This window comes from Vidua macroura, chromosome 17 (assembly GCF_024509145.1).
Source record: "Vidua macroura isolate BioBank_ID:100142 chromosome 17, ASM2450914v1, whole genome shotgun sequence".
Lineage (NCBI taxonomy): Eukaryota > Metazoa > Chordata > Aves > Passeriformes > Viduidae > Vidua > Vidua macroura.
Window position 1 is genome coordinate 528,219 of NC_071587.1, and position 12,244 is coordinate 540,462.

The 12,244-nt window shown below is 60.8% G+C and overlaps 1 protein-coding gene across 11 annotated transcripts in view; it reads left to right on the forward strand.

Moving 5' to 3' along the window:
• EPB41L1 (erythrocyte membrane protein band 4.1 like 1) overlaps window positions 1-12,244 on the forward strand; it is a 63,201-nt gene that overhangs the window by 29,203 nt on the left and 21,754 nt on the right. For 8 of the 11 annotated variants that reach the window (XM_053992586.1, XM_053992588.1, XM_053992590.1 and 5 more), the window contains exons 3-14: window positions 6,262-6,452; window positions 7,043-7,207; window positions 7,843-7,947; window positions 8,024-8,066; window positions 8,725-8,800; window positions 9,006-9,224; window positions 9,311-9,398; window positions 9,641-9,793; window positions 10,474-10,571; window positions 10,719-10,894; window positions 11,358-11,506; window positions 12,011-12,046. In XM_053992586.1, the coding sequence (XP_053848561.1) occupies window positions 6,279-6,452; window positions 7,043-7,207; window positions 7,843-7,947; window positions 8,024-8,066; window positions 8,725-8,800; window positions 9,006-9,224; window positions 9,311-9,398; window positions 9,641-9,793; window positions 10,474-10,571; window positions 10,719-10,894; window positions 11,358-11,506; window positions 12,011-12,046 (1,482 nt within the window). In that variant the 5' untranslated portion in view covers window positions 6,262-6,278. Of the gene's footprint in view, window positions 1-862; window positions 948-6,261; window positions 6,453-7,042; window positions 7,208-7,842; window positions 7,948-8,023; window positions 8,067-8,724; window positions 8,801-9,005; window positions 9,225-9,310; window positions 9,399-9,640; window positions 9,794-10,473; window positions 10,572-10,718; window positions 10,895-11,357; window positions 11,507-12,010; window positions 12,047-12,244 lie in introns of those variants that run through there. The other 3 variants (XM_053992589.1, XM_053992596.1, XM_053992587.1) reach the window with 2 other exon arrangements.

The window sequence follows — 12,244 nt, forward strand, 5'->3', positions numbered from 1 at the left end:
TGGGTCCTGCCTGGGCACCGCTGCTCCCAGCAGGCTGCCCACACCTGTTCAGGGTACTCCAGCCCCTGCCTGCCCTCCGGGACCCCGCCTGTGTCCCTGCCTGTGCTCTGGGTGTCCCCGTTGCCAGCAGGAGCTGTCCCTCTGCCCAGCAGGGTCAGTGCTGGGCTACAGGAACCCCCTGTTGCGTTGTGGGGTGCGAGCACCCTGCAGTTTCCCTCCCGTGTTGCTCCATGGGGCTGTCTCTCCCAGGGGATGAGGAGGGGACGCGTGCCCTGGAGACAGGGATGTGCAGGGTGTCCCACTTGGCCCTTCCCCCTGGGCAGGGCCGGTGAAAGAGCCTCTGTTCAGCTGCCGCTGCTGGGACAGCTCAGCCCAGCCTGAGGCGAGTGGGGTGCTGAGTTTGGATGGCAGCACAGTGTTTGCTGCCCCAGGACCATGGCAGGGCTGGGGAACGCAGGACAGTGCCAAGTTACCTTGGCATAGAGATGTGCAGCCGAGCTCTCCTTCCCTGCCGGGTGTGCGCAGGGAAGGATCCCGGCAGGAGTGCCCAGCCTGGGATGAGTCAGGTGCTTGCAGGGACGGGGAGTGATGGGGCTGGCACCGGCATCCTGGGGGACGCGCCCAGCATGCACGGGAGGGCACCCGGCACTGGGCCGGGAAGGCAGCCCCGCTCCTAGCTCCCATCCCATCCCATCCCATCCCATCCCATCCCATCTCATCCCATCCCATCCCATCCCATGCCGGCTGCGGCTGCAGTGCACATCCATCCCTCCATCCGTCACTGCGTGGGGCGTGGGAAGAGGCGGCTCTGCAGAAGGCGCTGCCTCGGATGCAGCGTCAGCCTGGTGGGATGAGCCATACCGGGATGAGCCAAGCTGGGCTGAGCCGTGCCGGGATGAGCCAAGCCAGGCTGAGCCGCGCTGGAGCCATGGGCAGCTGGCACCCAGGTAGGGCCCCCCGCGGGCACTGCACGGTGCTCGGCCCCACTGCTGCTGCTGCTGCTGCTGCTGCTTGCCACTGCTGCCCTACATTCAGCCAGCAGCGGGTGCCTGGGGATGGCTGGGAAGGATGCGGCTCCTGGAGCCTGGGAGCGATGGGGGCGCTTGGACTTGATCTTAGAGGTCTTTCCCAAACTTGATGGTTCTGCATGATTCTATGATGGGGCACTTTTACAGCTTGGGACACTGCAGATCTCTGCCCGTGCCAGTCCCCCATGAGGAGATCAGGGTTCAGTCTCCAGAAGCAGGGGATCCCCTGTGTTTCTGATTTCCCCCGCCCCTTCACCATAAACAGCTCATATGATCCTCTGGCCCTGCTGCAGAGCAGCACAGGAGAACTCTCAGGCTGCACTGCGGAGTGGTTTGGGGATTTGCATGTCCTGTGCCTGGGGGGTGAGGTCCCAGGGGTGGCACTAGGGCTCGGGGGTTGCACTGGGGCTCAGGGTGCTGTGTGCTGTCGGGGCTTTGGGGCTGCTTTCCTTGTTTGCTGTTTCTGTGGAGGATTCCCAGGACTCCCCACCGGGCTCCCCTCAGGTTTCCAGGTTGGCTGCAAGGCACTGCCTGTGCCCCTGTCCCCTGCCAGCTCAGCCCTGCTCGGTTGGGGTGCTGGGTCCCCCAGTGAGCATCTCCGTTCTGCCTGGGGGCTGGCAGGTACCTGCAGCCACTGCCCTGTGCCATGCAGCCACTGCCACCCCCACAGTGTGCCCCCCTGTCCTTGTGTCTCTGTGGCAGCATCTGTACCCAGCATGATCCCACAATGTGATGGGGGCTCTGCTGCCACCATCAGCCTCACGGGCCCTTGGCAAGGGTAGGGGTGGAGGTCACTGGGTTGTCACCCGTCTCTGTGCTCCCCACCTGAGCTGGAGCGGGTGGAGCCCCGTTTGGGCACTCAGCAGGCGGCTGCTGCCTGCCTGGGACCGAGATGCTCTGGAGGTAAAGCCTCGTGGATGGGCAGAGCCTCTGCAGGGAGCGTAAGGGGGAACCCGGGAGAAAAGGGGGATGCTCAGCCTTGGAGACCAGCCCAGCAGCTGGGAGTGACTGGGCAGGGAGGGGGAGAGCAAGCTGTAGGGAGGGGAAGGGAAGGCTCTGCGAGAGGAGTGCTGCAGCGGCTGGAGCTGGGATATGCTGGGAAAGTGCTGGGGCACAGCAGCTGGGAAATCCACACTCAGGCTTGAAGGGGAAGGAGGAGGAAAACACCAAGGGGAGGAGGAGCAGGCAGGGAGATGATGGGAGGAGATTCCAGGCATGACAAGCAGGTCTGCCTCTGATCCTGCTGAGGCTTCCTTTGCAGTCACCGTTCCCACTTGCCTGTTCCGGTAGCCAGGAGCTCCATCCGGTAGCCAGGAGCTCCATCCGGCTCCAGCCCTCTCCCCTGAGGAGAGCATCCCCCTGCTCTGGGCTCCAGCTGCAGCAGGATCGAGCCAGCCGTTGCTGGAGGCTGGGCTTGTGCTGAAAACTAGGCATGGGGCACCAGGGACTGTGGGTGCCAGGAGGAGCCCTTTGGCCACTGCCCTGCACAGGGCAGGCTCTGGGGGTTTGTGCCCACTGCCTCCAACAGCCTCAGTATGGGACTTGCTCTAGTGGGACAGGCATGAGCAAGGCTGGGTGCTGGGAGGGCTGGTGCCCAGAGGGGTAGGGTCCTGCTCCCGTTGTAGGAAATATTTAGAAAGAAATAAATTTAGAACTCCATCAAGTTCAATGCAGTTGTGTAAACCTCTTTTACTGGTTTGTGACAGCAGATATTTCAGTGAAATTGTGCCTTTGGCAGCACTCTTGGACCTGTGTCCTTCCTGAACCTGTGGCCTCTCGGGGTCTCTGCTGGGACAGCAGGAGCTGAGTTTGCACAGGGAAGGTGCTGTGGGATGGGCAGAGCTTCAAGGCTGCTGCTCCCTGGGTGTGCTGTGCTGCCCCCTCCCATCAGGGACAGCTCCTGCCCACGGCACAGAGCTGCTGCCAGGACCACATCTCCTTCTGCAGCTCTTGAGGGCCATGGGAGAGGCCATGGGAAAAAAGAGGGACAAGGGGCTGGACAGGTTTCACCCTGATTGTACTCAAGGTCCCTGTAGAGCCTGCAGGTGCCCCCAGGGTGCTGGTGCTCATGTGGGCCTTAGTGTCCCTCTCCCACAGCCCTGGGTGCAGGTGACCAGGCTGCCACAAAGGGTGACAGCGTCCCACTGCAGGTGCCAGTGTCCCCAGGAGCTTGGTGCTGCCAGGCTGGGGCTGACCATGGGCTGCAGCAGCACTGGGCTGAGTGGCAGTGCTGGAGGAGCCCCAGCCTTCCCAGTCAGCCCCAGGGCAGGCTGGGAACAGCTCCTGAATGTGGCCCTTGTGGCTCTGCCCGGGAGCGTGGCAGTGCCAGCATGGTCCCTCCATCAGGGCTGTGCAGCTGCAGGACTCAGCTGCAGCAGGGCCATGCCTGCAGCCACTGCCCCTGCCAGCCCTGGCTCCCTCAAACAGCTACTGTGCAATGCTCCTGTGCTCCTCCTCCCCAGCAATGACCCTGTGTAGGGACCAGAGCCTCCCCAGCATGACTCGGAGGCCAGAGACTGAGGGATTCCCTGTCCCAGAAGCAGGGAGATGGTCCCTGGGGATTTGCCAGGCTCCCTTAGCAGAGCTCTGCCACCCTGGCACTGCTGTGCCAAGCTCTCACTGGCTTCAGCTGGAAGGCAGTCCTTGGGATCAGGTTCCTGACACACCATTAGAAGGTTGGAATTGGAGCTCAAGATGCAGAAGTAAGGTGGGATGAATTCCCAGCTTACTACACTTAAGAAACCCCCTCATTTCCTCAGGGATCACTGCAGGGAAGAAAGTTTAGAAATGTCAAGTGAAAAACTCAGCATGTTTTTGGCCCAAAGTGATGCACTGTCATTTTAGAGATTTCACGTTGATTAAAAATTCACACACTGAGATCCAAGTGGAAGTGCTTGGGAATGATCCACACAGGGACCAGGGCTTGGAGCGAGCAGCTGCTTGAATTTGCAGTGGAAAAAAGCAGCCCTGTTTCCTCTGTGGATAAAACAAACCACTCGTGACCTTTGAAAGCTCCTGGTGGCCTTGTCTGAGCAGTGGGGTCTGTCAGGAGGAGCTGATGCTGCTCAGGGTGGGTTGTCTGGCCTGTCATGGCCAGGAGAACACGGCCATGGCACAAGGGGCTGACATCCTGGGCCTCTGGGTGTGAACTGAGGCCTCTTGGTGACCACCCAGCCAGTGCAGGCATGGGAGGGGAATGTTCCTGGGATCTCCCAGCTGCGAATCCGGTGGAAGGCGTAGGCTTGACTCCCTGTCTTCTCCGTCACCTCCTCTCCGTTCCCTCCACCCCCAGAGCCAGTTTTAGTCATTTTCTTGGGAAGGTTTCACATCTTCCCACGGCTGAGGACACCTGAAGGGCAGCAGTGGGACAGGAGCTGTGGTGTAGGATGGGTTTCTTTGTGAATCTTGGTGACACTGAGCTGAGCCTGAGCAGTGCAGTGGATCCACAAGGGATGGGGCACCCAGAGGGTCCTGGGCAGGCTGGAGGAACTCACATGAACCTCATGGAGTTCAACCAGGCCAAGTGCAAGGTCCTGCACCTGGGTCAGGACAGCCCCAGCACCAGCACGGGCTGGGGCTGGGTGCGTGGGGAGCAGCCCTGGGAGAAGGACTTGGGGGTGCTGGTGGTGACAAATTGGATGTGACCTGGCCATGGGCACTGGCAGCCCAGAAACCAATCCTGCCCTGGGCTGATCCCACAGCGTGGGCAGAGGTGAGGAGGAGATTCTGCCCCTCTGCCCACCCAGGTGAAACCCCACCTGCAGAGTTGCCTCCAGCTCTGGGGACCCAACATCAGAAGGATGTGGAGCTGCTGTAGTGAGTCCAGAGAGGCCACAAAGATGCTCCAAGGGCTGGAGCCCCTCTGCTTTGGGACAGGCTGGGAGAGCTGGGGGCATTCACCTGGAGAAGAAAAGGCTCCAGGGAGAACTCAGAGCCCCTTCCAGTGCCTAAAGGGGCTCCAAGAGAGCTGGAGAGGGACTTTGGACACGGGATGGAGGGACAGGACAAGGGGGAATGGCATCCCACTGCCAGAGGGCAGGATTAGATGGGATACTGGGGAGAAGTTTTCCCTTGTGAGAGTGCTGAGGCCCTGGCACAGGGTGCCCAGAGAAGCTGTGGCTGCCCCTGGATCCCTGGAAGTGTCCAAGGCCAGGTTGGGCAGGGCTTGGAGCACCCTATGATAATGGAAGGTGTCCCTACCCATGGCAAGGTTTGGAATTAGAGCAGGATCTGCAGGCATTACTCAGGGCTGCTGGTGTGGCTGCTCTGTGGGCAGGCTGGGTGATATGACCACAGGGTCACAGATGCTCCAACCTTGTGCACCTTGTGCAGCCACAGCCCTCGGACTCAGGTAGGGATGATCCCAGCAGGTGCTACACAGCTGGACATGGCCTGGTGGGGAGTTGGCAGGGCCTGAGCAGCCTGAGTGGAGAGTGAGTCATGGTCCAAAGGGTGCTCCATGACCTGTGGAGTGTGGACCCTCCCAGGACACCTTGCTGTGTTGGCATAAAAGGTTTCCAAACCATAAAGGTTCCAAAAACATGCTGCTGAGCATGTCAGAATGGAAAGTGCCTTCCCCTCCCTGTTCCTGACCCTGGGTTTGTTTTTCAGGCAGCTGGGGTTGGAGGCAGGAATCCACAGGGTCCCAGGCTGGCCGTTGGAACCTGGCGTGCTGCTGCTGCTGCTGGGGTGGCCAGAGGGGAGCAAACCAGCCAGCCCGGATGCGAGCTGTGGAGCTGTCCGTGTTTGCCATTTCCTGTGTCACTGCAGCCTTTCCCCTGACTCACAGCCTGCCTTTTCCTCCCACTCTTAGAAAACACCAAGTGAAGGTTCCAGCCAGTGCAGGGGTGTGGGAGCAGGGGGTCAGAGCAACTCCACTGCCTGCTGTGCAGGGATGGGGCATGACCAGGTGGGTCCTTGTCACTGGTGGCCCTCTCCACTGGTGGCTCTTGTCCTCCAGCTCAGAGTATGAAATCTTGGTGCCCTGTGCTGCTGCCACCAGCCCTTTGTAAAGCCAGCTCTTGGCACAGACAGGGAGCCGGGCTCTGGCAGTGGGTCTGTGAGTGGACAGGAATTGGGGTCTGGCAGTGGATCCGTGTGAGACAGAGATGGGCACATCCCAAGCCTGTCCCAGCCTCCCCCGAGCAGCCAGGGCATCCCAGCCGGCTGCCCGGGCAGTATCCCCCAGCCCCGGGTGACACTTGCTGTCTCTCCCCCGGGTGGCGGTAACCAGCGCGGTGACCGGCAGTCATGACAACGGAGACAGGCCCCGGCTCTGAGGTGAAGAACGCGCAGGAGGACACTCCGCAGCAGCAGCTGGAGGCGGCCGCCCAGGGCCCCACGGTCGCGCCCAGCCCCACCGGCCGTGACACCGACCCCAATGAGAAGCTCGGGGCGCAGCCCGACACCCGAAACATGGAGCCGGTGAGTGGGTGTCGGCCGGGGGCCGTGAGAGGGGTCGGACAGGAGCAGCACGGGAGGGGCCGTGCCACCGGTCGCTGCTGGCCGTGGTGCGGGAGGCAGGCCTGGCCCTTGGGCCCAAGGGGCAGCCCCGAGAGGAGCCCCTTAGGCGGGACTGACTGGGCTCTGCCGCTGCCCCCGCTGTCCGCACAGCTCCTGCAGGCAGGACGGGGCGCGGGAGCCGTGTGGGGAGTGCCGGTGTGGTGGGAACGGCCCTGCTGGCCCCACCGTGAGGGAGTAGTGCCGTGTCCCCAGCTGAGCTGCCCCGGGCCCGGCTGCGAGCCCCGGCTGCAGCCAGTGTTGGCTGTGGAGCTGCTGGGGAGATGAGTTGCTGCCCTGGTGGTTGGGCAGGGAGGATTTGGGTGCCAAACTGACCCCAGGTGTCCGTTTTCCAGGGAGCTGGGCTATGCTGGCAGTGTGGGTTGGTGGAACTGGCTTTGGCTGGGCACGGTCCATCCGCAGCTGCCCTGCACTGTTGTGCAGAGCCTTCCACCTCTGCCCATGTGTCCCTCAGGCAGTGGTGCCAGGTAGCCCTCTGTGTGTCCCTGTTCCAGGGCACAGACATGGAGGACAAGTACTACAGTGAGACTGATGGGCTCTCTGACAAAACAACTCCCAGCAAGACCCAGAAGTCACCTCAGAAAACCACCAAGAAAGTGAAGAGTGCCCTGTGCAGAGTGACCCTGCTTGATGCATCCGAGTACGAGTGTGAGGTGGAGGTGAGTCCCAGATTTGGGGGCCTGGTGCTGGCACCAAGGAGGTGACACTCCTGGGACCCTGCCCAGTCCAGAGAGTCCTGAAGGACAGGACTCATCCTAGGACAGCTTTGTAGTACCTCTCTCCTAGAGAAAAACACACACAGAAATAGTAATTTAAGTTGAAATTTCAAAATTAGTTAAAAATCTGGAAAGAAAGACCCTTGCAGGGAATATCAGCCCAGTGAAACCAAATGTGGCAGCTACTCATAAGAGAAAACAGTGTCAGTCAGAAGCTTAGTGGCTGGGGATAGAGCTCTGCCTGGCAGTTCAGGCACCTGGCAGTGGCTGCACCAAGAGTGCTCTCCATCACTCCACATGCTCCTGGCTCCTGGTGGCTCTTGTTATGCTGTGCTGGGGGATCCAGCCACCACTGCCACCAGGAGCCCATCCCTGTAGCCCTGGGACCTGGATGCCCCATCTCTGCAGCCCTGGGACACCCTTTGGCTCTGCTTTAGGGACACACAGGTGATCCTGGGGCTGCAAGGCTGGGATGTGATGAAGCCTGCGCTGGGTGAGAGCATTTTTGGTGGTCACCTGGAGGGTGTCCAGGAGTCCAAGGGACCAGCTGACCATCATCCTGTCCATGTCTCCAACAGAAACACGCCCGAGGGCAGGTGCTCTTTGACATGGTGTGCGAGCACCTCAACCTCCTGGAGAAGGACTACTTCGGCCTCACCTTCTGTGATTCGGACAGCCAGAAGGTGAGCACGGGGGGTCCCTCTGCAGCCACCCCCTCCAAGGTGGGGGCCCCCCTGACCTGCTGTCTCCTCGTTGCAGAACTGGCTGGACCCCTCCAAGGAGATCAAGAAGCAGATCCGCAGTAAGTGCCTAGGCAGGGTCCATCCTACCCAGCCCTGGGGTGTCCCATGCGGCTCCTGGATGGCTCAGTGTGACTGTCCTGTGGCAGGTCAGCTCCCCTCCTGCCCTGGAGGGGACCTTTGGCAGCTGGCCTGGGGACAGGGATGCTGTTGCTCATTCAGCTCTTTGTTACCCACCTCTTCTCTTACTCATGAGAGGCAAGGGGACAAAGGACTCTGTCTGTGCCACTGGAGAGCTGTCTGAGACTTGGTGCTGGTCTGGACACCACCTGCCCCGTGCAGGGAGGACAGGGATGGTAGGGAGACTGGGGGGCCTTGCTGAGAGAGGTCCTGGGGTGCATTTGCCATGGTATTGCCTTGCTGGGATGGCAGAAGAGCTGTTGCCCAAGATGTCACCTTCTGGGACACAGGAGGCTTTTACTGAGCTTGTGGCTCCTGCAGTTATGATGCCTTGCTGTCCCGAGATCTCTGGGGAGAATTCCCCAGAAGTTGTGCTGGAGTCCCAAGTGCTGAGCCCCTGGCAGCCTCTGGAGCTCTCTTGTCCCTGCCCTGTGCAAGGCTTGGAGGGAGCAGCAGGCTTCTCAGTCGACACATGCATGCTCCTGTGTCCTGTGTGCAGCCCCATGGGTGCTGTCCTGAACTGCTCTCTCCCCTCCCTAGGTGGGCCCTGGAACTTTTCCTTCACTGTGAAGTTCTACCCTCCAGACCCTGCCCAGCTCACAGAGGACATCACCAGGTGAGGACCATGGGCCTCCTTCCCAGGGAGTCCCAGCCTGCTCCAGAGGGCATCAGATTCCTTCCCAGGGAGTCCCAGCCTGCTGCGGGGTGCACAAGTCTCCTTCCTGGAGAACCCCAGCCTGCCCTGGGGGGGCACCAGTTTGGTTCCTGGGGAACCCCAGCCTGCTGCCCTGCCCCACTCTGACTGCCTGCCCCTCCGGCAGATACTACCTGTGCCTGCAGCTCCGTGCTGACATCATCACGGGCCGCCTGCCCTGCTCCTTTGTGACCCACGCCCTGCTGGGCTCCTATGCCGTCCAGGCCGAGCTGGGTGACCACGACACCGAGGAGCATGTGGGCAACTACGTGAGCGAGCTGCGCTTTGCCCCCAACCAGACGCGGGAGCTGGAGGAGCGCATCATGGAGCTGCACAAGACCTACCGGTGAGCCCCGGGAGGGGACAGCACGGACAGCTGCCCCACACCCCTGGGGCGCCCAGCCACGTGTCCCCCTCTCTGTCTCCCTGCAGGGGAATGACCCCCGGGGAAGCAGAGATCCACTTCCTGGAGAATGCCAAGAAGCTCTCCATGTACGGGGTGGACCTGCACCACGCCAAGGTACAGGGCTGGGGGCCATCAGAGTGCTGCCCCTTCCCAGCCTGCTCCTGCCCACTTTCCTCCTGTAGGGAAGGTTCCTGGCATGGCTTTGGGTGGCACCAGAGAAGCACCAGAGATCAAGCTCCACCAGCCTGGAATTCAGTGTTCCCTCTGCCAGCCAGCACTCTGCAGGAGGGATGTGGCACCGCTGGCCAGGCTGGCTCTTGCCAAGCTGCTGACCTGTCCCCTCCTGTCCCCTTCAGGACTCAGAGGGCATCGACATCATGCTGGGCGTCTGCGCCAATGGCCTCCTCATCTACAGGGACCGGCTGCGCATCAACCGCTTCGCGTGGCCCAAGATCCTCAAGATTTCCTACAAGAGGAGCAACTTCTACATCAAGATCCGCCCAGGGGAGGTGGGTGCCAGGTGCTGATGCAGCCCCTGGGTACCTGTCCTGAGGCTGATGGTGAGGATTTCCTCACCTGGCTCCGGCCTCTGCTCCAAGGATCCCACATTTATGACCATGCTGGCTGAGAGAGCGCATTTCCTGTGGCATGGATTTTCTTTTTTGTTTTCTCATGACTTCAGCAGCTGAGGGACGCCAGGATCCCATCCCTGACACACACTGTGACCCTGCTGGTATAGGGAGCTTGTGCAGGAATGGGGGTTGAGGGCCAATCTTCACAAGTTTTTTTCATTAATTTTCAGTCTTTATTTTCACTCATTTATGGTAGGAAAATGCATTTCCACTCACATGTTCCAGCAAGCTGAAGGGCAAGGACAGCACACACGGAAGTGATGCCTTCAGACCAAAACAGCTGTAAAAGCTTTTTGTTTCTTGAGGGAATTTGTCTTGCACAGAAAAGCCTTTTACAGCTGAGGAAAGTGCTTAACCAGAAGTGTGGGGTATATCCCATCACTCTGCTGGGCATGGTGCTGGGCATGGACCATCCCACCATGGATTTGAAGAAGATTTTTGAGGGTCTTTTGCATGGTCACAGCTCCTGCCAGGGGAACCTGAGGACCTTGGCAAGGTCCTGGCATGTCCCCCGGGGCAGGATGTGCCTGTAACAGACTGTCTCTGTCTCCCCCAAGTACGAACAGTTTGAGAGCACCATTGGCTTCAAGCTGCCCAACCACCGCTCAGCCAAGAGGCTCTGGAAGGTCTGCATAGAGCATCACACCTTCTTCAGGTGAGGCACCTTCTCTAGACCTTCTCCAGGTCTCCTTTCCTGTAGGCAGACACATTCCTACTTCTGCTGCAGTGGGTGCACGTGGGGAGCAGTGCCAGGGGGCCTGACTGGGGCTTGTTGACACCGTCCCACCTCTGTGATCCCTAGGCTGGTGTCCCCAGAGCCACCCCCCAAGGGCTTCCTGGTGATGGGCTCCAAGTTTCGGTACAGCGGGCGCACGCAGGCACAGACGCGCCAGGCCAGCGCCCTCATTGACCGCCCCGCGCCCTTCTTCGAGCGCTCCTCCAGCAAACGCTACACCATGTCCCGCAGCCTGGACGGAGGTACGGGGGACAGGGGGATGCTGCTGCACTGGCAGGAACAGGGGAAGCTGCCCGGCCTCGCTGGGCAGGGTCACAGCAGCATCAGGCTTCCTTCTGGAGGCTGTCCCCAGCCTCATCCCCGTGGCACAGGGGCTGTCCCCACCCCAAGGGGTAGCACAGACTGTGCATGAACAGGGGGACATGGCAGGGCTGAGGTCAGGAAGCTCAGGGACATATCACCCGCTCCCCTGTACCCTGGGACTCCTAGGACTACCTGCCCTGGGTGTGAGCTGGCAAGGGCAGGGGGGCTGGGGCAGGAGCAGGGTGGCAGGGCTGCAGTGACCCGGCTGTCAGAGCTGGCAGGGGCAGGGTGGCAGGGCTGCAGGGCTGCAGTGACCAGGCTGTCAGAGCTGGCAGGGGGCAGGGGTCTGGGGCAGGAGCAGGGTGGCAGGGCTGCAGTGACCCGGCTGTCCTCCATGGGCAGAGTTCTCACGCCCAGCCTCTGTCAGCGAGAACCACGATGCCAGACCAGAGGGTGAGAAGCAGGATGAGGACGGTGAGTTTGGCAGCAGGAGACGCTCTGAGACAGAGGATGAGGAGGTGACCACCCCGACAAAGATCAAGGAGCTGAAGGTACAGCCGAGGTGGGCAGAATAGGGTGGGGGTGGAGGAGTAGACAGGCAGCAGGGCTGGGCTGCAGGCAGGAAGGGTCACCTCGGGGCAGGGTCCCTGCAGCCATACTGGTGTCAGCTGTGGCCCAGGCTGGTGGGACCCTTGGGATGTGGCTCTTGGCCCCACCGGTGGAAGTGGAGCTGTCACAGGGGTTCATCTTAACTTGGATTCCCCAGAGCCCTCCATGTGGTCTCAAGGCTCATCCCCAGGCAGGGCTGGACCTGGGAGCAGCCTGGTTCTGGGACAGGGATGGGGATGGGGACAGGCTGAGCACATCAGTGCCCATCACTGCCTGGGCAGAGCCCACCCCATCCTGCCCTGGTCCCTGGGCTGTCCCAGCCCATTTCAGCCCCGTGCTGGGAGGGGAGGGGGGTCCCTACAAGCCTATCAGCTTAACTGTGGTGTTTGTGACAAATGCCCTCAACTGACCCTGCTGGTTACTTTTAACTCTCTCTTTGCTGCCAGCCGGAGCATGAAACAACCCCCAGGCACAAGCAGGAGGTATTCTCTCTCTGGAGTATCTTAGTCCTCATTGGTCCATCATATTGTCCATCCTTCCCAAAACAAGTCCGTCTGTCACCCTATTTACTGGAATACAAGATGCACCGGGCCGGGGGTTGGGTGCTGGAGGAGCCCGAGGAACAGACAGCTGGGGATCAGCTGTGGCATCTTCTATCCCACTAAGTAAGGTGGTCCTGA